Here is a 25,788-nt window from a genome sequence, read left to right as displayed (position 1 = left end):
GAACGACTGCCTTGAGGGTGAGCTCCTTGTCTAGAATGTCTTTTAGAGGCTCGAAGGGAGGTTCCAAAATCAACTTCAAGTACCCTAGCCACCTCCCCCTGGAGCACTCTAACGGCTTGGGAGAAAAACGACTGCTCGAAGCTCTTGAAGAGCGTCGAGATCTACCTGGAGGCACCCAGGTCTATGTCCTTCAGGAGGAAGACTTGGGATGGACATGCCCACTTCGTCCCTGAGATAGACCAGGAAGTCTGCTATCTCGTGAATGGAGGCCCCTAACGGCCTGATGTTCTTCGAGGAGCACCCCTTAGAAAAGGTAGCCCACTACGCCTGGTACACCTCGACTGACGAACGCCTCAGGTACTCTGTCACTCTTGATGCTGTCCTCGACGGAAATCCTTCCTTTTTCAGGAGACGCTCGATAACCTCCATGCGTGAAGGAGGGACCAAGGGTTTTCGTGGAACCTCTGGAAGTGAGGCTGCCAGAGAAGGTCTGGTCTGTCTGGAAGTGTTTCAGGTGTAAGGCATGCCAGTTCCTCTAGATCCGCGAACCACTCCCTCTCTGGCCACCAGGGCGCTACCAAAGTCACCCACAGGTTGGCCGTCCGTCTCATTGGAAGGCGTCCTCGAACGCTGCTGCTGGATCTGGCACAGGAAAACAAAACACGGGGAGCTGTGCGTTTAGTCTCGTGGCGAAGAGGTCGAACACCGGCGAGCCCCACTTCAGGGAGAGGGTTTTGACCACTTCTGGGTGTAGGGACCACTCGGGCCCTACCACTCGACCCTTCCAGTTGAGGCCGTCAGCCAGGACGTTCCTCTTCCCCGGAGAGAACCTGGCTGAAAAATTAATTTGTTCCACTTCAGCACATTCTAGGAACTCCATCGTGAGATTGCACCGTTCCTTCGACTTCAGTCCTCCTTGCTCTTTCACGTAGGCCACCACTGTGGCGTTGTCGCACCCCGGATCCACGGAGCTTCCCCGGGGTAGATGGACGATCTCTAGGCCCGCTCTTTGTACGATCCTCATCTCCAGCACGTATATGTGCAGGTTCGTCTCCTTGACTTCCCATTTACCTTTTGCCATTTTGTCGAGAAGATGAGCACCCCAGCTCTCCTTGGATACGTCAGTGAACAGGAGCATCTCCGGAGGGTCGGCAGAAAAGGGCATTCCCTTGAGGGTGTTCGTTCTGATTGCTACCACCCCAGGACTTCCTTCGTCTCTGGGGACACCAGGACTATCTAGTGCGGGGAGACCTATCAGTCTTTGCCAGACCTTGGCTCTCCTGGGTTGGCCCGACAGGAAGGGCCAGAGTATCTGTTTCAGGGTGTCCAGTTTCTCCGCAGAGGGGAAGGCCCTCGCCATCCGGGAGTCTAGAACCAACCCTAGGTAGGTCATCCTGGTGGAGGAAATCAGCCGGGACTTCTCCAGGGTGATGATGATACTCAAGAAGTTGTAGTACTGCAGGAGCTTCTCGTCTTGCTCCCTCAGTACTTCCTCTGGGACTGAAAGCAACAACCAGTCACCCAAGTACAGAATCTGGCGGACGTCCTGTTCGTACGCCCAGCCTGAAACTGTTGAGAACACCTTCGTGAAGCCCTGAGGACTGTCGACAGTCTGAAGCATAGGGTTTTGAACTGCCATGTTTTGGTACTCCATTTTTCCCTTAGGAACCTCCTGTTGGAGGGATGAACAGGGACCTGGAAGTAGACGGCTTTGAGGCCTATGGACCTCAGCAGTCCTCCTCCTTCAAGGTCGCTAGGACCGACTTCGGAGTGTCCATCTTGAAGCCGGTGTTGTACACGAATTGTTGAGGGCTGAAAGGTCTCCAGAACCCTGTCGCCTTCTCCACCAGGAAGAGCCTGTTGTAGAACCCTGGACTCGGTTCTCGACTGGTTCTACTGCCCCTTCGCCAGCATTGCCGAGTCTTCTTCCTGCAATACTGCTACTCTCCAGGGGTCTCTGGATGCCAACCACTTCGATTGTTGATCTGGGATCCCAGGTGGAGGTCCGCTAGGAAGGGAAGCTCGTACCCCTCCTTTAGTACTGCTACGGTCCCCGGATCCGCTCCGTGGTCCCGCCATGCTTGCCAATATCGTTTGAGGCATCCCCCCACCTGAGGCGCCAGCAGGAGTAGGGGGGCCTCCCCTCCTAACTCCTTCGAGAGCCGCGGCCTGAACGCCCTCTCCTAGAGTCTGAGTAGGAGGGTCTGAAGGTTAACTGAGGAGTCGAAGCTCCCCTACGGGGCGCAAGGCAAGGGAAAGATTACGTGTGCCAACTTCTACATCCGACGGGCGGACGGAGCCGAAGAGGCACTGGGCAAAGGTGCGGGGCTCTCTCTCCAGCGGCCACTGAGGCAGGCACTGGAGAGGCAATAGCCCCGTTCGACCCACTCGGGGAAAAACCACTCTGCCTTCGTCACGGATGGAGCCGTCATGGGCCTACCCCCTCCCGGGGAAATCCATGGGGTTTAAGTACTCTGCCATGTCAGCAGCCTCTTCTGATGCTTGGATGGGGCTGGCCGGGACAATGGCACGGCTGGCCCCATCACGGATGGAGCCGCCGGAACGGAGGTATCCGTCATGGGTGTGTCAGCGGCCACCTCCAATGCTTGGATGGGGCTGGCCGTGACGATGGAGCGGCTATCTCCATAACGGATGAAGCCACTGGGACGGAGGTACCCGTCATGGGTCTACCCCCTCCCGGGGAGATCCGTGGGGTTCAAGTACCCTGCCATGTCAGCGGCCGCCTCCGATGCTTGGACGGGGCTTACCGGGACGATGGCACGGCTGGCTCTATCACGGATGGAGCCGCCGGGACAGAGGTAGCCGTCATGGGAGTGTCAGCGGCCACCTCCAATGCTTGGATGGGCTGACCAGGACGATGGCACGGCTGGCTCCATCACGGATGGAGCCGCCGGGACGGAGGTAGCCATCATGGGTGTGTCAGCGGCCACCTCCAATGCTTGGATGGGGCTGGCCAGGACGATGGTACGGCTGGCTCCATCACGGATGGAGCTGCCGGGACGGAGGTAGCCGTCACGGGTGTGTCAGCGGCCACCTCCAATGCTTGGATGGGGCTGACCAGGACGATGGCACGGCTGGCTCCATCACGGATGGAGCCGCCGGGGCGGAGGGAGCCATCATGGGTGTGTCAGTGGCCACCTCCAATGCTTGGATGAGGCTGGCCAGGACGATGGAGCGGCTATCTCCATCACGGATGAAGCCACTGGGACGGAGGTAGCCGTCATGGGTCTACCCCCTCCCGGGGAATCCGTGGGGTGTGAGTACCCTGGCATACCAGCGGTTGACCACGAAGCCTGAATGGAGCAGTCGTGGTACCGGGTATGGAAGCCATGCTGCCGGGTCGATCCAGCGGCTACCTCCGCTGGAAGGATGGAGCTCCTGCGGATATCCATGGAGCCACGGGCTTCCCCGTGCTGGCTGGTTGGTTCCTTCATTCAGGGCTGGCCATCGAAGGACCGGAGGCCGGGACAAGGCTGCCAGTCCGAAGGGGCGACTCTCTCCGCTGGGCGGGAGAAGTCGGAACCTTCGCGGGCTTATGCCTGTCGACCGAGACCTGGCTGTCGAAGTCTTGGAGGCTGGGACACGGCTGCCAGACCGAAGGGGCGACTCTCCGCTGGGCGGAAGGAGTCGGAACCCTCGCGGACTTATGCCGGTCTGCCAGAGCCTGCTGTAGGGTTGCCGGGGTTCACGTCGAAGGGCAGGCATCACCGTCGGAACGAGGGCCTCCGTCCTGGGTCCACTGCGCTCGTGCCGAGCTAGGTGGCCTTTGGAGGTCAGGACTCGACTGCCAGACCGAAGGGGAGACTCTCTCCGCTGGGCGGATGGAGCCGGACCCTTCGCGGACTTACGCCTGTCGACTGGAACCTGCCACGCTGAGTCCCTCCATCGAGTGCCACTGCTGCCAGAGGAGTATCTATCCAGGGATCTCGTCCTCGGACGCCAACCTGAAGGACCCGGTGCCGCAGCTAGCTCCAGCGGCCTGCCGAGGTGAACCACCACCCACTCACTGCTCTTGAGGTATCTTGAGCGCCGACTCTCGTGGCGCGACCTCGAGGGGGAGCGAGAACGCGACAACTTCTTGCGGGACTTCTCCCTTCGTCTCCTGAGCTTCCTCAGCGCCTCGTCTTGGGAGGCTATTTCTCAACGATGTCCTCGGCTGCAGAAGTGACTGAAAAAACACGCCAAAGAGGCTGGAGAAGAACTAGGGACATTTTTCCCCACATGGGGACATCAGAGGAGACGTGGCCTGCTTGCACCAGGACTCCGTCTCCCATACACACTCCCGCAAGCCCCTCACTCGTCTGGAACGACGCCACAACCCCACTATCCTGAAGATCAGACTCTTGGGGAAGGGCCGCGGGCCTCTTCCCCCCAACGGACTTACCTCGTCCCCTACTCTGGGTAGGGGAGGGTGGTAGGGAAGCTCTGTCAGACGAGACGCCCGGCGAAGCAAGGGAGGAAGGGGCGCTAGGCTTCTTAGGCGACCTCTTCGTCGCCTACTTCTTCTTGGTGCTATACCGCACCCACTCAGACTCCTGGGGAAGAGCAATGGGCACTTCCCCACAACTGACTTACCTCGTCCCCTACTCTGGGTAGGGGAAGATGGCTGTATAAAAGAAGCTCCATTCGACGAGGCATCGGGAGAAGTAAGCGGCGAGGAGAGGCTAGTCTTCCTACGAGACCTCTTGGACGCATTCTTCTTCTTGGTGCCGAAGCGCACCCCCTGCACCACGTTCCAGGACTCGCACTCCGGACACGTGGCTGTAGGAGAACATAAGCTGCCCCTACATGACGAACACAGAGGATAAGGGTAGGAAGGATGATTTATTGTTAATTGTTCTCTTTTTTCATTTCCTCACTGGGCTATTTTTCTTGCTTTCCCAATTAGGGCTGTAGCTTGGATAGTAATAATAATAATAATAATAATGGGTCCACGTGGGGACCGCAAAAGACACAAAAGGGGGTCGGGGACACAAAAGGGGGTCGGGGACACAAAAGGTCACACTGGGTAAGGAGAGCGCGTCGAGATGTTATCACGACGCGACCAGAGAACTTACTGGAGATCGAGACCTGAGCAAGCATGCTCTCTGACCTGGGGATAGCCTCAGGGCATGTTCCACTCCACCTGAGGTTACCCCTCATAGAAAACAGGACTAGGGTAAACTACACAAAACTCTGGTCGGTTGGGAGGAGATCCCAGATACTCCTAAGAAAGTAGTTCGAGGTAAGTATTCTGTGTTGGAACAAATAATGAATTAATTTGTTGATGTTTTTAGAATGAACTAAACACACACTTGGCTACAGTGCATCATAATGGTCACAATAACCCAAAGGAAGGTTAATACGATAGTCATAAGCAACACAAACTGAAATCCTTAAGTACTGTACTAAGGAAGAACCTTCGTTGGAGGTCTTTCTTACGTACTAAATTCAGGTTTGCAAAAATGAATCTGAACTTTAACAACACAGCTATCAGATATGTGCACTGTAATAGTCTGCTTGAGGTAGCCAGCCTTTAAATATGTTAAGGAATCACACATCCTTTTAAGAGGTAACAATACCCAAGATAAAATCCCTTTTGTAGTCCATTGTCAGCATTAACAAGATGGCAAAGGAAACCTCAGCTTTCATTCAACTAAATTATTTACTTGATTTGATGTTGGACAATTTTAAGGACACTCAAAATTCCAAACATGAATTTATCCAAAGCCAAAGTAATGTACTACTATGATTTCCATTGGTCGCCTTGGTATTTCAATAAAAAAAAAATTCTTAATCTTGGACTGTAAAATAAAACTTGATCAGGTCCTTCATTTATGAAAGACCTAAGTGGTTTTTTTTTTAAATTCATTTCTTGTACAGTACACTATGCACTGACTTTCACCTCCAGAGGTTTCCATATACCTCGGAAGGTTGTACCAATATAAGCACTGGACCATGGGAAAATTAGAACAGGAGTTTTAAATACTTAGAAGCCCAAGAGCTATTTGATGGCTTCATGAACACAACAGGAATAACTAGAGGGGCACTGAGTAGCGTGCATGCCTCTACCACGGCAGCTTATTTCTCATTGGCGTGGATTTCCATACACTTAAATATGAACGAAGTTTTAAATTTCTGTGACAAGGATGTCTAATCTTATGGCTAATCATGTGATATGGATGTTTTCCTTGACTGTGACCCTGACCTTTGACCTTCTAAAATCTTATCATTTCCAGCTCTTTACATAAGTTTAAAAATCCCTGCAAGTTTCATTACTTGACGATTAAAATTGTGGCCGTATAGTGGCTGACCAGAAGTTGACCATTTGCTTGAACTTGGATTCAATCTTGACCTTCAACCTTAATATGTACTGATTGGCATGGATTTTCATACAATCAATATGAACTAAGTTTGAAGTCTCTGTCACGACGATGTCCAAACTTATGGCTGATTACATGAATTGGACATTTTGCTAGACCATGACCTTGCCCTCTGACCTTGACATTCCAACATTTAACAATTTCCAGCTTTTTACACAATAGTTAATCCCTGCAAGTTTAGTTACTCTACTATTAAAATTGTGGCCAAGAAACTCTTCACAAACTTACATACACACACACACACACTTTTTGGAACACCACTTAGGTCATGACCCATAAACATCGAAGATTAGAACAATACTGTACTTTGAAGAGGAGAATTTTCAATACAGTATTTCTACGGCAATAAAGAGAAAAGTTTATAACTCTACCTAGAGAATTAACTTTGTAACACAAAACTATTTCGAGTAAAATCTTACAATGCTTTACACTGATGGGTTGCAATAGAATCTATACTATATTATTAGTTAAAGTTCATTTGTCAAATAGAGGAAAATTTTAAATCTAGTATAATACCCTGATATTCGGCATTAACAAAATAATCTGATAATTTAATGGTAAAATACCCTTACTGACTGAAAGATTTGCAGGTGAATTAATTTATTAGCTAATAGCATTGTTCTCTTCATGACAAAATGCGAAAGGGTCAGTAAATCTACAACACTACCTGTATAAGGGATAAACTTCCGAGGCATTTGTAAAACAATTCTGCAATGAACAAGGTATCACTATTTCAAAGTACAGTAAAGAGAAGTCCAATTGTAATGCTGCCTCTATATATGTTACGGTAATGTACTAACAGATACATTATGCTTAGTACTATTTTATAATAATTAGAATGGGATGACACTATTTGGAATATAGGTTTAATTCAGTGAACAGATACTACTTCAGTTTTATGAAAATACTTACAAGTAAAAGTTCCCTTAGTAGTACCTAGAAAACCTGAAGATATTTACATCATTTAACACTGTATAATGAAAAACTAAAATATATACATTCATGGCAATGAAGCCAACCATGATTCAGGTTTTCCAATTATCCTTTCTAAATAGTTTAATAATAATTCATACCGGATTTTATCTACTCCCAACTCCCCCCTGCACTGTAACTGGGTCAGATTTTGAGGTGACAAAAGTGGATACTGATACTACATGCAATTGTTCAACACCTCAAAACTATAATTCAAGTTCATGAAGCACCAACTGAAGACTTCTACGGAACTTCTTAGAAGATCTATGATTAGTATTCAATAACAAAAATTATATGTACAAATTTTGCATCACACAAATTAACTATCATTTCATAAAGTGAAATAGCCTAGTAGCTATCATAATATAAAACTATAATAATGGCGATTCAATGTTAAAGTAAGGTTTCAAAAAATGAATCATGCAAATATAAATTTCATAAATTCAAGCAAACATTACTGTACAGTATTTGGAAAAACTACTCTGAAAAAAGGAAAATCTAGAACAAGCAAAATGTCAATTACAAAATAATACTATCCCAATATATTGTATTATTTCAAGGGAAAAATTGATAATGATCACTCAAATGGCTTCTTAAAAGAGAAATAATTACCACAATCTGACACACCAATACGCCTTAAATGCATGTACAGTACTGTACATACTTAGGTTTTACTTGATAAAATTAGCATCTTACGCCACAATAAAACACCAGCTATCTACGGTAGGACTGGCCTTAGTTGTTTGCAATCAGTGTAAAGGGAAGTGTCTACCCCAGTGATAAAGTATTATGGGCATTTGAACAATATTCTTAGCTCTCCTCAGGTTGTAAATATTATGAAAGTTCTTCTGTGGCTCTAAACTTTGCTGCTCACATTTAGTGTAACCTACACAGGGTGCTTTTAGAAATACAGTAAAAGAATGTAGAGGCTAGAGGCTATCAATATTTCATAAACAAAGTTCTTTGCTGATTCCAGGGATCAACTCCTGGATGGTAGAAAATGCCCTCAGTAGAATATGACTGCTTTAACCATGAAATTTCTTAGTTATTAAAAAAGAAATCAGATATAAATTTCAAGCCTTACAAAAGCAAACGGACTACATTACCTCATGAAATAAATAGATTTTGTTTCTGACTATTGCAGTAAAAAGAAAATAATTTCAATGAACATTCATTTGCACAATAGTACTTAATCATGCAGTACAAGCATTAAGAGTGCTGATCTACCATGCAGGTATTTCTAATTCTTACACAAGGCAAACAAGCTACTGTAGTACAAAGCAAATAAGAGCATGCCTTCAAGCAGGGATTTAAAGAAAACTGAATGCTTACCTACAAAATTACTTGATTGCGAAATCAATGGCCGGAACCTCTCCATGTTCAGTGAGCAACCTTTAGATAAGCCTGAAATATTTTCTTGTTTAAGAGATCTATCATTTATGGGGACTTCAAAAGTCTTATCTGAATGATTTATTGGAGCTACTCACTACTAAAGACCAGATAAAATTGCTTCCCATGGCAGGATAGTTAATTAGAAGTGCAACTATCCTACCCAGCATTCCTAAGAAAACAAGCCTAACCTTGGTTCAGACAGGACATATTCCTTTTCCCAGTACAATTTAAACAGTACTATTCAGTCATGCATGGAAAAAAAAAGAGAGAGAGAGAGAGAGAGAGAGAGAGAGAGAGAGAGAGAGAGAGAGAGAGAGAGAGCGAGAGAGAGAGGAGAGAGAGAGAGCGAGAGAGAGAGAGAGAGAGAGAGAGAGAGAGAGAGAGAGAGAGAGCGAGAGAGAGAGAGAGAGAGCGAGAGAGAGAGAGAGAGAGCGAGAGAGAGCGAGAGAGAGAGCGAGAGAGAGCGAGAGAGAGAGCGAGAGAGAGCGAGAGAGAGAGGAGAGAGAGAGCGAGAGAGAGAGAGAGAGAGAGCGAGAGAGAGAGAGAGAGAGCGAGAGAGAGAGAGAGAGAGAGCGAGAGAGAGAGAGAGAGAGAGAGAGAGAGAGAGAATTTTAACATTAATATAAAAAATTTCAAGTAATTTTTAATTTTCCTAACATACTTACCGAGAACTACTTTCTTAGGAGTTACTGGTAATCTCCTCTCTACCGACCAGAGTTTTGCGTAGATTACCCCCCACCCCGCTTTCCAAGGAGGCCTACCCCCGGCATTAAGGAATGTGCCCCGAGGGTAGGCTTATCGTAGGTCGATGCCCGGCTGGGTCAGCTCATCAGAAAGTTCTATTGGATTAGCACAATGCTAGCAAGGGAAGAGAGGCACTCGGGGAAGGAAGGGAGGGCCATTACCCGAAAGTAGTTCTCGGTAAGTATGTTAGGAAAAATAAAAATTACTTAAAATTTTTGATTTGTTCCAACACGAATACTTACCTCGAACTGCTTTCTTAGGAGACTTACACTTAAGGAGGCGGGAGTGCTATTCTGACCCCCTGACCCGGGACGTGGAGGCCAAGAGGCCCAGGGATAACAGAATCTACTAGAAAGCGGATGCGAGGGTAACTACACAAAAGTTCACGTTAGTGTCTAAGTACTCACCCTTTGAAAAAACTTCTTCTGAAGTTCTTTCCAGTAGCGTAGTCGTGAAGAATGTGTTATCCTATGGTATCAGTCAGTACTCCCCGAAGAGGCAAGGAAGCAACTGGGTAGGAGGTAGGAAACCGCACTTATGCCTACCGGTTGCTAGCCTTGATCGCGCCTGGGGCTTTTACCGTTACACCGCTTGGAGGGCGGAGATGACTGTTCCAATGGAGAACCCGTCTAAGGACTTCCTCGAGTAGTCCTTGAGGTAATGGGCAGTAAAGGTTGACTGGTTCGACCAAGTACCTGCTCGCAGGATCTGACCCACTGCCATGTTTTTCTCAAAGGCTAAGGAGGAGCTCAGGCCCCTGATGTCATGAGGTCGGGGGGTGCCTGGCATTGCTATGCCATCTTCCTTGTAGGCTCTGGCAATAACTTGTCTCAACCAGAAGGAAATGGTGTTCTTGGAAACTTGTTTCTTATTAATACCTGTGGATACGAAGAGGCTCCTGATGCCTGGGCGGAGATGAGCTGTTCCTTCCAGGTATTTTCTAATTGTTCGTACAGGGCATAATTTTAAATCTTCTGCATTACCCGTCCTAGGGATGGCAGGAATTGAGAAACCTTCGAACTTCGGATCCCAGACTGCTGGGTTCTGAGTCTTAGCCACAAAAGAAGGCACGAACTTGAAGGATACTTCTTTCCACCCCTTCGAATGAGAAACGTCGTATGACAGACCATGGATCTCTCCCACTCTCTTAGCGGACGCCAAGGCCAGCAAGAAAACGGCCTTGAGGGTGAGATCTCTGTCCACGATATCCTTCAAAGGTTCAAAGGGGGGACGACACAGCATCTTCCGGACCTTGGCTAAGTCCCACTGGGGCACCCTACTCGCCTGTGGGGGGGCAGGACTGCTCGAAACTCTTGACAAGCATCGCTATGTGTCTCGAGGCCCCCAGGTCGATGCCCTTCAGGAGGAAGACTTGGCCTAAGGCGGCCCGAACTCCTTTTATGGCTGGGATTGACATTCCCACCTTGTCTCTAAGAAATACCAGAAAATCTGCTATGTCTGAGACAGAGGCCTTAAGAGGTTTAATGTGCCTCTCAGAGCACCACTACGTGAAGGAGGCCCACTTAGCCTGGTAGACCGCGGCTGACGACTTTCTCGGGTATAGAGACATTCTCTTAGCCGTGGAAGAAGAATATCCTTCTTTCTTCAGGAGCCGCTCGATAGTCTCCAGGCGTGAAGACGTAAGGAGAGTGGGTTGTCGTGGAGCCTGAGAAAATGAGGCTGATGTAGAAGGTCTGACCTGTCGGGCAGAGGCCACGGCAGTTGACTCGATAGGTCTTTTAGGTCCGCGAACCACTCTCTCTCCAGCCACCAGGGCGCTACCAAAGTCATCTTTAGGTTTCGGGCTGTCCTTACTCTGTTGAGCACCTGCCTTATCAACGTGAAAGGGGGAAAAGCGTACACATCTAGATTGTCCCCCTTGTGCTGAAAGGCGTCTTCTAAGGCTGCTTTCGGGTCTGGCACAGGAGAGCAATAGACGGGGAGTTGGGCGTTGAGTTTTGTTGCAAAGAGGTCCATCACCGGGGAACCCCAACGTTGGATGATGAGCTTGGCTACTTCCGGAAGAAGGGACCATTCTGTCCCTACTATCTGGCCCATTCTGCTGAGACTGTCGGCCAGAACGTTTTTCTTCCCGTGAATGAACCTTGCTAACAACACCACTTGGTTCTCTTCTGCCCAATCTAGAATTTCTATGGTGAGATCGCACAACTCCTTCGATTTCAAACCTCCTTGTTTCTTTATGTATGCCACTACCGTGGCGTTGTCGCACATCAACGCCACGGTGTTTCCCTTTAGCAGACTCGCGAAGAGTAGGTAAGCCTTCTGGACTGCCTTCAACTCCAGGACATTGATGTGGAGTTCTTTCTCCCCGTCCAACCAGGTCCCTCGTGCTGTTTCGTCGAGGAGATGGGCTCCCCACCCTTGGTTGGAGGCGTCTGTGAACAGTAGTAACTCGGGTGGATCGCTCCCGAAGGGCATCCCCTTGAGTGAGTTCGACCGGCAATGCCACCATTCCAGGGAGGGTCTCGTGTTTGGTAGGACTGGGATTAGAACCTGTTGTGAATCCAGTTGGCACCAGAGGTTCTTCAGGTTCCATTGTATGGCTCTGAGCCTTACCCTCCCTTGGGGAACTAGTTTCTCCAATGAGACCAGGTGACCTATCAACTTCTGCCAGTCTTTCGCTCTCTTGGGACGCTCTGACAGGAACGGCTAAATGATATTCATGAGGTTCCCTATACTGTCCTCCGAAGGGAAGGCTTTTCCCAGAATGGTATCCAATGTCATTCCCAAGTAGTTCATTCTGGTGGATGGGGATAGGTTTGACTTCTTCGGGTTGATTACGATCCCCAGATCCTTGCAAAACTGGAGGAGTTTCATCCCTTGTTCCTCCAAGAGGCCCTTTGAGGCGGAAAGAAGCAACCAGTCGTCCAGGTATCGGATGAGGCGAATGCCTCGTTCGTGAGCCCACACTGAGACAGTCGTGAAGACTCTCGTGAACACCTGGGGCGCTGTTGACAGTCCGAAGCAAAGGGTCCTGAATTGCAGGATCTGGGAGCCCCATTTTACCCGGAGGAACTTTCGACTCGAGGGGTGGATCGGAATTTGGAAGTATGCATCCTTGAGGTCTATGGTCATCATGTAATCTTTCTCCCTCAAGGACAGCAGGACTGACTTCGGAGTGTCCATTTTGAAGTCCGTCTTCTTGATGAATTTGTTGAGAACCGACAGATATATAACCGGTCTCCACCCCCCCGTCGCTTTTTCTACCAGGAACAGACGACTGTAGAAACCTGGCCCTGGGAGAAGAACTTCTTCCATGGCGCCCTTCTCTAACATGGAGGACACCTCCTCTGGAAGGGCGGTCCTCTTTAACGGGTCTCTGGGAGCTAGCCATTCCGCCCGGCTGGCCGGGATAAGAGGGGATGGTTCTGTTAAGAACGGAAGTCTGTAGCCCTCCTTTAGTACGGACACTGTCCAAGGCTCTGCTTCGTGAGCCTTCCATGCTTGCCAATGAAGTCTGAGGTATCCCCCAACCCGAGGCTTGGGCGGGGATAGGGGGCCTCCCACTCTATCTTCTTCTGGAGGAGCGGCCTGATCAGCCTCTCCTAGAGGCAGAGTAACCCGACCTGAAGGAGCTTGAAGGCGCTGGAGCTCCCCTGCGGGGGGGCTGAGGCGTTGCGGACCAGGAGGAAGAGGGAGCCTCTCTCCTCGTAGTGCTGGGAGAGGCCTGGGACGTCGCGGCACTATCCGAGACGGACCTCTTGTAGGGCGGTCTCCTCGAAGGCGTAGGTCTGGGGTTGTTAGACTCCTTCTTCTTCGAGACCTTCTCCATGATGGCCTCTAGTTCCTTCAGGGGAAACAAGGACTCTCCCCACAAGGGTAAGCTCCATATGGCCCGCGCTTCCCTGTCTGGTACCTTCCGGGACACCTTCGTCAGTACGGTGTCTCTCTTACGGAGTACCCAGTTAGCCGTCAGGGCGAGCGACTGGTAAGTTAAAAATTTAAGGGTTTTACCCCCGGAGGTAATAAGGTCTCTCAGGAGGCCTTGCTGGTCAGGGTCCACGGCGTCGAACGAGGCTTGTACACCTACCAAGGTGGAAGCCCACCAGTCTAGCCAAGAGGAGACGTTCCCTAAATCTCTCGACATTTCCTCCATCATGGAGGCCTCTGCTGGCGAGAAACAGACCAGGGCCGAAGAGGCCCTATCGTCTGAGACGCCCTGACTCAGGATGTCGATGGATGACTCTACCTTACAGGGGCCTGGGCGACGCCCCTCTGGCACATATACTTTGCTCTGCGTCTTGAGGCCCTGGAGCAATTTTGAGGAACTCTGGGTTTTGGGGGCTTCGGCATTACTAGCCACCACTTTGTCCACATACTCCTGCCCTAGGACCAGATCTCGGGCTAGAGGAAGCGCTAGAGATGTCTTAGGTTGGGTAGGGGTCTGCATAATCCGTAACAGGCTTGACCTCCAGTAGCCTTCGTCCGTAGCCGCAGGTTCCTCAATCTTGTGGTGCCTCCTGATAAGGGCAACCACCCTCCTATAGGCCGAGTCCCCCATTGGGAACCCTCCCTCCCGTCAGCCGAGGTCTCGGCTTGGGACCGGGGAGCTGGGTTACCGGGCACACCGACCTGACGTCTGGTTCTTGGAGCTAGGGGTGCCGTCCTACTGAGGTACTGGACTTCATCGGCGGGGACGTCCGCACCAGGGGCCTGGGTTAACGCAGGCATCGCCGACTCAGCGGGGACTCTCGTCCGCTCAAGGGCTCTGGGTGACGAGGACGCGGTTCCCGTGGGCTGACCCGACAGCGGGAACCGTTCCTTCCGACCCGAAGGCCGCACCAGCTGGGCTGGTTCGGCCAGGCTGCCCGACAAGAAGCGCGTTTCCCCCCGCTGGGCAGGGTGAACCGGAGGCTTCGTGGACTTACGCTTACCTGTAGAGTCCTTCCTACGGCCTGATCCCGAGGAGCCGGGTCACCGGGCACTCCCCACCGGGTGCTTCGGTTCTGGAATACCAGGCACTCCCTTGCGGTGGTACCGGTCTTCCCCGGCGGGAGCCTCCGCACCAGGTTCGGGGATCAGAACTGGCATCGCCGTGCCGTCGAGGACTACCGTTCGTGTATTCTCTCTGGGGGACGAGGACGCGGATCCCCGTGGGCTGACCCGACGGAGGGAACCGTTCCATTAAGTCCGAGGGCCGAACCAGCTGTGCTGATTCGGCCAGGCTGCCCGTAAGGAAGCACGGTTCCCCCCGCTGGCGGGGTGAACCGGAAGCTTCGCGGCCTTACGCCTGCCTGAAGAGGCCTTCTCGCATTTCTCCCTGCGAGGGTTATATCTACGTCTGGAGGATGGCCTTCGTGGCGAGAAATCCCTGGACTGCCGGTCCGGGGAACGCTGCAATACAGACTTGGGAGGCTCCTTCTCGGCGACGTCCTCGGCTGCAGAAGTGACTGAAAAATACGCCAAAGAGACTGGAGAGGAATTAGGGACATTTTACCCCCACATGGGGTCATCAGAGGAGACGTGGCTTGCTTGCACCAGGACTCCGTCTCCCAACACACTCCCGAAAGTAGTTCTCGGTAAGTATGTCAGGGAAAAACAAAAATTACTTGAAATTTTTTATTTATTCCAACCCGAATACTTACCTCGAACTACTTTCTTAGGAGTTACCTTCCCCACAACGGACCTACCTCGTCTCCTACTCTGGGTAGGGGAGGGTGGTAGGGAAGCTCTGTCAGACGAGACGCCCGGCGAAGCAAGGGGGGAAGGGGCGCTAGTCTTCTTAGGCGACCTCTTCGTCGCCTACTTCTTCTTGGTGCTATACCGCACCCACTCAAACTCCTGGGGAAGAGCAATGGGCACTTTCCCACAACTGACTTACCTCGTCCCCTTCAGCAATTAATTCCTTGAAGGGAATCAATGAAAGCACTGGGAAAGCACACGGGGGGAAGGTGAACACACAGGAGCACCCGGGAAAAGTACACTGGAAAACACAAGTTACCACGCGGGGAACACGTGGGGCACTAGAACGCACACAAAGGATCGATAGAGAACGAGAGCGAGGTGTTCACACGTCGCGACCAGAGAACTTACTGATGAGCTGACCCAGCCGGGCATCGACCTACGATAAGCCTACCCTCGGGGCACATTCCTTAATGCCGGGGGTAGGCCTCCTTAGAAAGCAGGGTGGGGGGTAATCTACGCAAAACTCTGGTCGGTAGAGAGGAGATTACCAGTAACTCCTAAGAAAGTAGTTCGAGGTAAGTATTCGTGTTGGAACAAATTTTGATTATTGGCTTATTCCATCTTGCCCAAATATGCAGATGGATGAGGTACATAGCACAGTGCTGGGGCCTGTAAGGTCATTCAGCACCCAAGTGCAACAAGGGCGAGAAGATCCAGTGGTTATACTATTACGAGTATGTTAAAGGTTGGACAGAAAGGAAGCTGACATGGAAGTCATGTAGAAGGATATAAATCTTGAGCACTCAAGGAATGTTGCAACGTCCCGAGTAATGCCTACAGTTTACTGTGTGAGGTGCACTGACAGCGCTAACCCCTTTTAGGTCCAAGCATTAGGGTACACAAAAAATCACAATATGTTGCAACCTTAATCATTCTACAACTAGTCCACAATTATTTCATTTTCTATAATTCATATCTATTTCAGTTTCATTAATTTATACAGCTAAAAGTCCAACTTACATGACAGGCCTTCATTTGATTTGATTTAAATATTTTCATTTACTTCTTTTCCACTTTTGCTAGACCATTGTTAGCATCGAGTCTTTGCATCACATGTTATTTTCTTCTACCGTGACATAAATATCACAAATTTTAAGTAATTTGTATTTTTCCTAACAGTACTTACCTCGAACTACTTTCTTACAAGGATCTGGGATCTCCTTAATCACCGACCAAGAATTTTGTGTAGTTACCCCTCTCTCCGCTACCTTGTAGGGGCGCTCCGGGGTGGAAGGATACTCGCCCTGGGGCGACCCTGGGTCAGCGCGTGGGGTCGCGCTTGTTAGCTCGTCAGTAAGCGTATGTTTAAGTCCTCCTCGAACTCCTGTGAGATACTCGGGGCAGGATGGGAGGGCCATAACCCGAAAGTAGTTCGAGGTAAGTACTGTTAGGAAAAATACAAATTACTTAAAATTTGTGATTTGCTCCAACACGGGGTACTTACCTCGAACTACTTTCTTAGGAGACATACTTTAGGAGGAGGGAGTGGCTTACAGTTCGGTGTATACGAGACTTGCTGAGGTACATGACCCAAATAGGAGGCTAGGTTTGGAACTCCCAGGGAAAGGTAGGAGAGACGAGGAAAGCACGCAAAAGTCTACCTTATGTACAACTCACCTTTTATTTATAATCCAGACATGTGCCTCAACGTCCCACTCTCACATGGAAGGATGGGGGAACAAGGATGGGGTATCGGGAAAAGAATAGAGGGTAGCAAGGAAGGGGGATAGTAAGGAGGAACCTGTGTCGCTTACGATTACTTCCCACGGGCTACCCCAGGGCCCAACCTACTAAATCTGTTGCATAGCCGAAATGACTGGCCCGATGGAGAAGGCATCCAGGGACTTTCTCATAGCCCTTGAGGTAATGGGCTGTAAAGGTGGACTGCCTAGTCAAAGTACCTGCCCGTAAGATCTGGCCTACTGCCATGTTGGTGTCGAAAGCCAAGGACGTGCTAAGGCCCCTAATATCATGGGTCTCGCAGCCAGAAGGATATGGTGTTCTTAGAAACTGCCTTCTCGACCGTGCCTGTGGAAACAAACAAGCTCTTCACGGCCGGTCTGAGTTTGGCCGTCCTACTAATGTACTTCCTGATAGTCCTTACGGGGCACAAGAGCAGGTCTTCCGGGTTGTCCGAACGCGGAATAGCCGGAATGGAGAATTCCTCAAACCTGGGATCCGCAATTGCAGGGTTCTAAGTCTTCGCTACGAACTCCGGCAATAACTTGAATGTCATGTCCTTTCACCCTTTCGAGTGGGATACCTCGAAGGACAGACCGTGGAGCTCACTCACACATTTCACCGAGGCCAGGGCTAGCAAGAAGACGGCTTTGAGGGTGAGGTCCTTGTCCAGAATATCTAGAGTGACTCGAACGGAGGCCGAGAGAGGGCCTACAGGACCTCGGCTACATCCCACTGGGGAACCCTCGAGGTGCGGGGGTCACAAGTCTGCTCAAAGCTCCTGATGAGCATGGAGATGTGGCGCGAGATACCCAGGTTGATGCCCCGAGTTGGAACACCTGTCCCAGTACCACTCGAACTCCCTTGATGGCTGGAATGGAGACTCCTAGGTCATCCCTCAAGTGTACAGTACTAAGAAGTCTGCGATATTGTGGACCGAAGCGTCTAAGGGCCGCAGATACCGAGAGGCACACCACTTGACAAAGGTTGCCGATTTCGCCTGGTACACAACGCATGAGGACTTCCGCAGATAACCTGACATCCTATCCGCAGTTTTGTCCGAGAAGCCTTGCTTCTTCAAGAGGCGCTTGATAACCTCCATGCGTGTAGCCTCAGCCCCTGAGGGTTTTCGTGCACCCTTCGGAAGTGAGGTTTACTAAGCAGGTCTTCTCTTGCCAGTAAGGGCCACGGAGGAAAGGTGGTTAGGTCCTGAAGAACCGCGAAGCACTCCCTCTCCGGCCACCAGGCCGCTACCAAAGTAATCTCTGTGGACTTTGATTGTCTTAGCCTGTTGAGAACTTGACTGATGATCCCGAAGGGGGGAAAGGCGTAGACATCGAGGTTATGCCACGAGTGCTGGAAGGCGTCCTCGAAGGCTGGTGTCGGATCTGGTACCGGGGAGCAGAATACGGGGAGCTTTGCGTTGAGCCTTGTGGCGAACACGTCTATCACTGGGGAGCCCCAACAACAGATTTCCTGTGCCACTTGGGGGTGAAGGGACCATTCCGAGCCCACTACTTGGCCTGTCCTGCTTAGTCCATCCGCCAGCATGTTCCTTTTTCCGGGAATGAATCTGGCCGTGAGTAGAATGTTGTTCATTACGGCCCATTCTAGAACCTGAGCCGTGAGGTCGCACAACTCCTTCGACCTTAATCCTCCCTGCTTCTTGATGTACGCTACTACCGTGGCGTTGTCGCAAATGAGAGCTACCGAGTTCCCCCGAGATTAGGCGAGCGAAACTTACCAATGCGCTCTGTACGGCCATGAGCTCCAGAAGATTGATGTGCCAGGCCTTTTCCTCCACTGACCATTTCCCCTCCGCTGTTTCCTCGAGGAGATGAGCTCCCCTACCCTCCTTCAATGCGTCCGTGAAGAGCAGCATCTCCGGAGGAGGGGAGCCGAACGGAATTCCCTTCGACGTATGTCTCCTGTTAGACCACCAGAGGAGAGCGTCCTTGGAGGAAGGGGAAACCGGAACTATCTTCTGCGGGGATTTCCCCACTGACCAGAGGTCTTTCAGGTTCCATTGGACTGGTCTGAGCTTGAGCCTGCCCTGTGGAACCAATTTCTCCAACGAGACCAGATGACCCACAAACCTCTGCCAATCCTTGGCCCTCCTCGGAGTACCCACTAGGAACGGTCGAATCCCCTGGTCTAGGTTGTTTAGCCTCTCCTGGGAGGGGAAGGCTCTCGTCAGCTGGGATTCTAACACCATCCCCAGGTACGTCATCCCGGTGGTGGGGACTAGCTGCGATTTCTCGAGATTGATTGTGATCCCGAGCTCTTTGCAGAAATTCACTAGGCGAGCACCTTGATCCTTTAAGTCTGCCTCTGAGGCTGAAAGCAGCAACCAATTGTCGAGGTACCTGATCAGCCTGATGCCCTGCTTGTGTGCCCAGACTGAGACCAGGGCGAAGACTCTCGTGAAAACTTGAGGGGCTGTCGACAGACCAAAGCAGAGGGTCCTGAACTGAAGGGTCTGGGAGCCCCACCTTACTCTGAGGAACTTCCTGCTGGAGGGGTGAACGGGAATCTGAAAGTAGGCATCCTTGAGATCCAGGAACATCATGAAATCCCCTTTTCTCAAGGCTGCCATCACTGACTTTGGCGTGTCCATCTTGAAGAGGTCTTTCTGATGAACTTGTTCAATGCCGAGAGGTCGATTACTGGTCTCCAACCTCCCGTCACCTTCTCCACCAGGAAGAGCCTGCTGTAGAAGCACGGTGACGACTTGTGCACGGGTTGCAGGGCTCCTTTGCTCAGCATAGCCTCCACTTCTGCTTGCAGAGCTGTCTTCCTCTCTGAGTCCTTGGGACTCAACCACTCCGCTCGATGTTCGGGGATCAACGGAGGCGGCTCTGACAGGAAGGGGATCCTGTACCCCTCCCTGAGAACGGTCACCGTCCATGGGTCCGCCGCCGTTGTCCCGCCATGCTTACCAATAATGTTTGAGGCATCCCCCCACCTGGGGCGTGGGAAGGTGTAGGGGGCCTCTCTCCCTATCTCCTTCCAGGGAGGCGGTTGGACCGGCCTCTCCTCGACCCTGCGTATTTGGGTCTAAAGGCGGCTTGAGGTTGAGCACCACTCCTCCTGGAGGGCCGAGGAGATTAGTGCCACGAGGAGGCGGAAGCCTCCTGCCTAGCCGGAGGCGTAGGCGGGTAGGCCCCGTCTGTAGCAGATCTAATCACAAGGGGTCACCTTGGTAACTGCTGCCTAGGCTCGGACGAAACCTTCATTTTGCCGACTCTCTCCACCGTCTCGGCCACCGTTTAAAGGGAGAACATCGTTTCACCCCAGACGGGAGAGTTCCTCAGGAACTTCGCTTCTCGCTCGGGGAGTCTACGGGGTAATCTATTCAGAACAGTGACCCTTCTCCTCAGGACCCAGTTGGCCGTTTGGGTCAGGGACTGGAAAGTAAGGAATTTCATCGCCTTAACCCCCCCCCCCCAAGCGGATCAATTCCTGCAGAAGAGCCTGGTTGTCCGTAACTGACAGGTCGTGCGAGAGTTGGAAACCTGCCTACATACAGGCCCACCAGTCCAGCCAAGAGGTGACGTTAACGATGTCCAGTGCGGTGTTCTCCATCATGGCGGCCTCCGTTTGTGAGAAGACAACCGGAGCGTTCAGGCTAAGCTCGTCCGTGTTGCCCTGGTTCAGGGTAGTGACCGCTTCCTCCAACATGCGGGGCCCTGAATGACGACCGTCAGGCACATAGAATTTCTTCTGGGTCTTGAGACCCGGTAGGAGTTTGAAGGAACCCTGTGCACTCAACGAATTCTTCGGGTCTGACACACAACGGTCCACATGTTCCATTCCCAGGACAACATCGGGTGATAACAGCAGGGTCAGAGACGGTTTCTGCTGGACAGGATTGTCAACCACCCTGTCCAGACCAGAGAGCCAAGCTCGTTCAGCTGCTGGTTGAGGCTCGTCCAACCTATGGTGACATCGGATGAGCGCAAGCACCTTCTGATAGGATGAGACCTCGTCCGCAGAGCACTCACCTGAGTCCAAAAGCTCGTCCATTATCTATACCTCCGCGTCAGAAGCTTCCTCGAACGCGGAGGGATCCGTGGGTGCGGAGGCCTCCCTCCCCTCCTGGTTGGGTGATGGAGTGGCTGCCTCCGTCACGGGTGGAGCCGTCATGGATCTACCCCCTCCCGGGACCCCCCCCGGATGACGCTGGTCGATGGTCACGGCAGCGACGTATCCCGAAACTTGGCCGGGGCCGCTGCGACGAAATATCCTAGGGCCGAGCCGCTGGGCCTAACCAGCGTGAGTTCCCTACACACGGGTGGAGCCGCCGACTTACTAGGCCGGGGTAAAAGTGCACGCGCCAACAGCTGCACGCGACGAGCGAGCGGAGCCGAAGAGAGTGTGTGCAGAGAAACAGGAGTGGATCCAGCAGCCACCGAGGCAGGCACTGGAGCTGCAACCGACCTGCTGGATTCCCGACGGTGTCGGACAACGGTAATATAGCTCTTCCTCGATGACTACTTCCTTCTGTACTTCCTCCTCGAGGACCTCGCCCTCTTCTTGGACAGGCTGGTGTGGGGGCTCGATCTCCTCCTCCTGGAACGCTTTCTCTTCCTCCTTGAGTCCCGAGCACTGGAATTGCCTGAGGAATAGGAATAGTAGGAGTACTCGTCCGAAGAATACGAGGATGCTGACTCGTCCGTCTCTATTACAAGCCTCCTGGGGGTTCTTGGTCTGGAACTCGGGGTCGCGGGCTCCATGAAGTCCGGCGGAAGCATGGCTGATGGCGCCGGGGGTGAGCGGATGCTGGGTCGAGCGGCAAACCACCCTTCAATTTCCTCCTCCTGCCTCATGGGGGACCTTAAGGGTGTCCTAGGAGCTGTTCATACGATGGAGTCAGGGTCCGAAGAGCACGTGGGCCGCCTTTCTTTGTTCTGACCACCCCCGGAACCCGTTGAACCTGAAAAACACTGTTCGGGCATGGGAGTGGGCGCTGATTCGGGGGCCCCCCCCACACCGGGTCTTCACTTAAGACGGGTCCTGCGGGCACCAGGCCTTCGTCTATCACACACACTCCCGCCACACTAGCAGACCCCCCACTTGTCTGCACAGGCCCTTTATCCACAGAATCCCCGACATCAGACTCATGGGGAACGGCAAAGGGCCGTTTCCCCGAAACGGACTTACCTCATCCCCTACTCTGGGTAGGGGAAGGTGAAGGAGAACCCCTCCCTGACTGGGCCGAGGGCGACGTTAGCGGCGAAGAAAGGCCCGACTTCTTCGGGGATCTCTTGGAAGCCTTCTTTATCTTCTTCTCGAACAGGGTCCATTGAAGCTCCGGCCAAGACTCGCACTCAGGACATATGGAGGTCGGGGAACACATTCCCCCGACACGAGGAGCACAAGGTGTGCAGGTCGACCTCGGGCCTCGAGAGCCACGCTCCGCAAGACTTTCCAGCTTGGGGCCCTAGACAGCGACGCAGAGATTCCATGGTAAAAAGCGAACACGCAAACGACACAAGCACACAAGGGAAAGGTGAGAAACACAACGGGAACACGTGGAACACAAGAGAATGAACACAAGGGAACACATAGGACAAGGTAAGGAGAACACAAAGGAACACGTGGGACACAAGGTGATCGGACGGGATAAGTGAGAGAGCGGCGAGATGTAATCTACGTCGCAACCAGACGCTTACTGACGTGCTAACAAGCGCAACCCCACACGCTGACCCAGGGTCGCCCCAGGGCGAGTATCCTTCCACCCCGGAGCGCCCCTACAAGGTAGCGGAGAAAGATGGAACTTCGCAAAATTCTTGGTCGGTGATTAAGGAGATCCCAGATCCTCCTAAGAAAGTAGTTAGAGGTAAGTACTCCGTGTTGGAACAACAAAATATTCATCAATGACATACAGTACTTCTAAGACACTGGTTAAAATTGATACGACCAAAGACCTTTATGATAAACAGTGAAGAGAAAGATTAAAAAAATTTCTGATCACCTATACAGTATGCATTTATAACCGATATTCTCTAGCTGCAACTTAATAGTATTGGCTCTTCTTGACATTCATGCTAACAAAAATCAAATTATTTCCTTTAAAAATTAAAACTATCTGCATGCTGTACTAGAAGCGAGGTGAGCTCTTAGACATGCCTAGAGGTTCGTCAAAGGAAAATTCTTCTAAGTAAGGGATTCAAATACTGGTAATATTTTAACTAAAATACTCAGTAAAGTTATTTGATTCTCCCAAAATGAGTGTACCTATTTGATTGCATATGCAGTACAGTCCTTAGTCAAAAAACTGTGAAGCTAAACTTTAAAAAATAACTAATAGCAAAAACAATGCCTGAGGAATTGTCTTTCCAAAGTCTACATTTGATACCTATTTAGCATGCAATGTACTATAACACTTATCATATACTCTATTTCAGTGATATCTGAACATATATGCACATACAGTAGCTGGATTCAAATAGGGATCATAATCTTTTCATTAGAATTATTTAAAATTACTTTGAGTTCATGGGTGTTCCCCAACTGGAAGAGACAGTCAAGACCTCTAAATATAAATAAAAAAAATTCTCTACAGCCCTCCTGATCGTTACTATTGCTGTCCTGTAGTGCTCCCCAACCGTGCATGACTGCAACCAAACCAAGTTTCCACTATGAGAGTACACAGTTGCCCTTGATCTAAATTTTCACTTTCAACTGAAAGTGTATCAAGCCCCTGTGGAGAGGACAGGGGTAACCGTAATAAACTTTGGTAGGTTTTAAAATTATCTAACATAAAAACTATATTCATTTAAATTATTTACAGTATATCCAAATTCATTGCTGCATACCACTGAAAATAGGCATAAAGGCATTGATGGTAAAATTATACCAAAGTTTTAAAAAAACTAAATGTACAGTATTAAATATACACAGCTTTTATGTAAGTACTGTATATATGTAATCTTGACCCCTATGGATTATTGGAAGCTTCTCTGGACATGCCTCCACCTACCTAAACTATCAAGTGCTTTCATTAGAACTAAATAAACCTAGTGTTAACATACAGAAATCAATCCCAAACGACTTGTCACTAAAACTACTGCATATAAACAGTATACAAACTAAAGTGCTTGATAAACTTGCCTAATTGTGCCTCCCATGCCTACTTATGGTCCTAGAAACCAATCATCATCATATTTAGTCCTCACCCTACACAGATAAAGCATAGCAAAGACAGAAGTGCTCCTTTAAGGAGGCACTTTTTGCACCATATCTAATGACAAACTTCCAAGAAATTTTAAAAGAAACGGCTACTCCCTTGACAATGTGGGCTTTTACCTTTGCCAATTTCAAGTACTGGTCGTCCATACTTTTGTTTATTAATGATCATTGACTAATGACGAAAGTCTAATCAGCAACCTCACTCTACTAAACAGGTTCCTGACTGGACCCCTGACCTCTGCTGTCCTCTTCAGCAGATCCATAAGGCTTTCACTGAACACAGGATATCCATTGGGACCCACTGCAGCTTCCAAAGAGGGAATCTGTTCACGCATCGAAAGAGCCTTAGTGAGGTACTAAGGCAGAGGGGACAAAAGCACTATTTCCTTAGAAAACCCTTTTGACTGAGAACCCACAATACCCTGACCCTATAAGCTGGGGCCACTTCTATGAGGAACTATGTCATGACTGTCAGATTTCCTTGATTATCAACAAAGGCTTGACAGATGGGTTCCTCAGGACCCAGAAAACCTAATATACATTCCACCCTAACTTCTACTAAACTCTTGATGTCTTAATGAGAGACCTAGTCCTTTACCATAGCATAGAACTACAGATCAAATCCAATCAGACATGCTGAAGAATGGAGGTATATACAGTAACTCTCAATACATGGGATAAAACTTTTCATATACGATCTGCACCAGTTGTAGAGTAAGGGTTTTGCTAGTGCTGGGCAAAAAGTGAGTCAACATGTAGTCAGATGAAACATAGGTGATTTTTGGTCTACCAGACAGTAATGCAGTAGTCTGAGACTATTCAATTTTCTTGGAAGAAAAATTGACTTGTTCATTATAAGGCCACAGGTCTGTAAACCCATCCCTCTGAAGCTAATAAGGGGCTATGAAGGTCATTCTTGTATTGTTAGTGCTTCTGAACTTGACAACTTTACGGATCATGGAAAACAGGTGAAACGCTTCAGGTCCGTGTTCAACCACTAATGATGAATGGCTTCCACTGCCTAGGCCAGGAGATCCTGAACTGAAGAGCAGTAAATGTTCACTTTGTTCAGAGCATTTTCAAACAGTTCCCCCTACACTTCCCAGGGAATGATCAGACCTCTCTGACTCGGCTGATGCCCCAAAATGTTCTGCTTCTCCAATGACAATCCTGAGAAGTAGAATGTCCTTTCCCAACATTAAGACCCTTTGCCCATGTAAATGATGCAAGCTACAGTCATGTGTTGTAAGAATGAAAAGCCTTTCAAACTGCCAAAATCTCAAGTTCATCGCTGTGCACCAGTTTCTCTTTCTAATTCCACCACACCGACATGTAAACATTCTCCAGCGTTGCTCCTCAGCCTTATGTAGATGCATCACAGAGGACCGACATATACAGTACTCCCACACCCAGCGAATTCCCAAGACTAGTCTAAGGCAATCTTACCACATCATTACTCTGATTTCATCGTGAAATAGAACCTATACCAACCACAGGTCAAAATATCTGTTCCAATATAGGCTTAAATGGAACTGAAATTGTCTCATAATCAGCCTGGTGAGTGGATTTGAACTGTTCCAAGGAGGACATGGTTTATAGAAGGAACATCCACTTGTGGGAAGACTACTTTTCCTTTCCTAAACTCCTTCAACAAAGTCCAGGAAGGATTGAATCCCTTTGGAGGCCAAGGAAGCTTGGAAAGGAAGACACTATCACC

General features: G+C 50.1%; 1 protein-coding gene across 5 annotated transcripts in view; it reads right to left on the bottom strand.

Moving 5' to 3' along the window:
- The window catches only part of TBC1D5 (TBC1 domain family member 5), a 136,512-nt gene that overhangs the window by 103,475 nt on the left and 7,249 nt on the right, over nucleotides 1-25,788 (bottom strand). For 4 of the 5 annotated variants that reach the window (XM_068351226.1, XM_068351230.1, XM_068351227.1 and 1 more), the window contains exon 2: nucleotides 8,688-8,759. The exons of the other annotated variant lie outside the window; for it this stretch is intronic. In XM_068351226.1, the coding sequence (XP_068207327.1) occupies nucleotides 8,688-8,733 (46 nt within the window). In that variant the 5' untranslated portion in view covers nucleotides 8,734-8,759. The remainder of the gene's footprint in view (nucleotides 1-8,687; nucleotides 8,760-25,788) is intronic. 5 annotated transcript variants of the gene reach the window in all.

Source organism: Palaemon carinicauda, chromosome 27 (assembly GCF_036898095.1).
Source record: "Palaemon carinicauda isolate YSFRI2023 chromosome 27, ASM3689809v2, whole genome shotgun sequence".
NCBI lineage: Eukaryota > Metazoa > Arthropoda > Malacostraca > Decapoda > Palaemonidae > Palaemon > Palaemon carinicauda.
The sequence above is the reverse complement of the archived record's forward strand: the minus strand, read 5'-3'. Positions and strand labels throughout refer to the sequence as shown.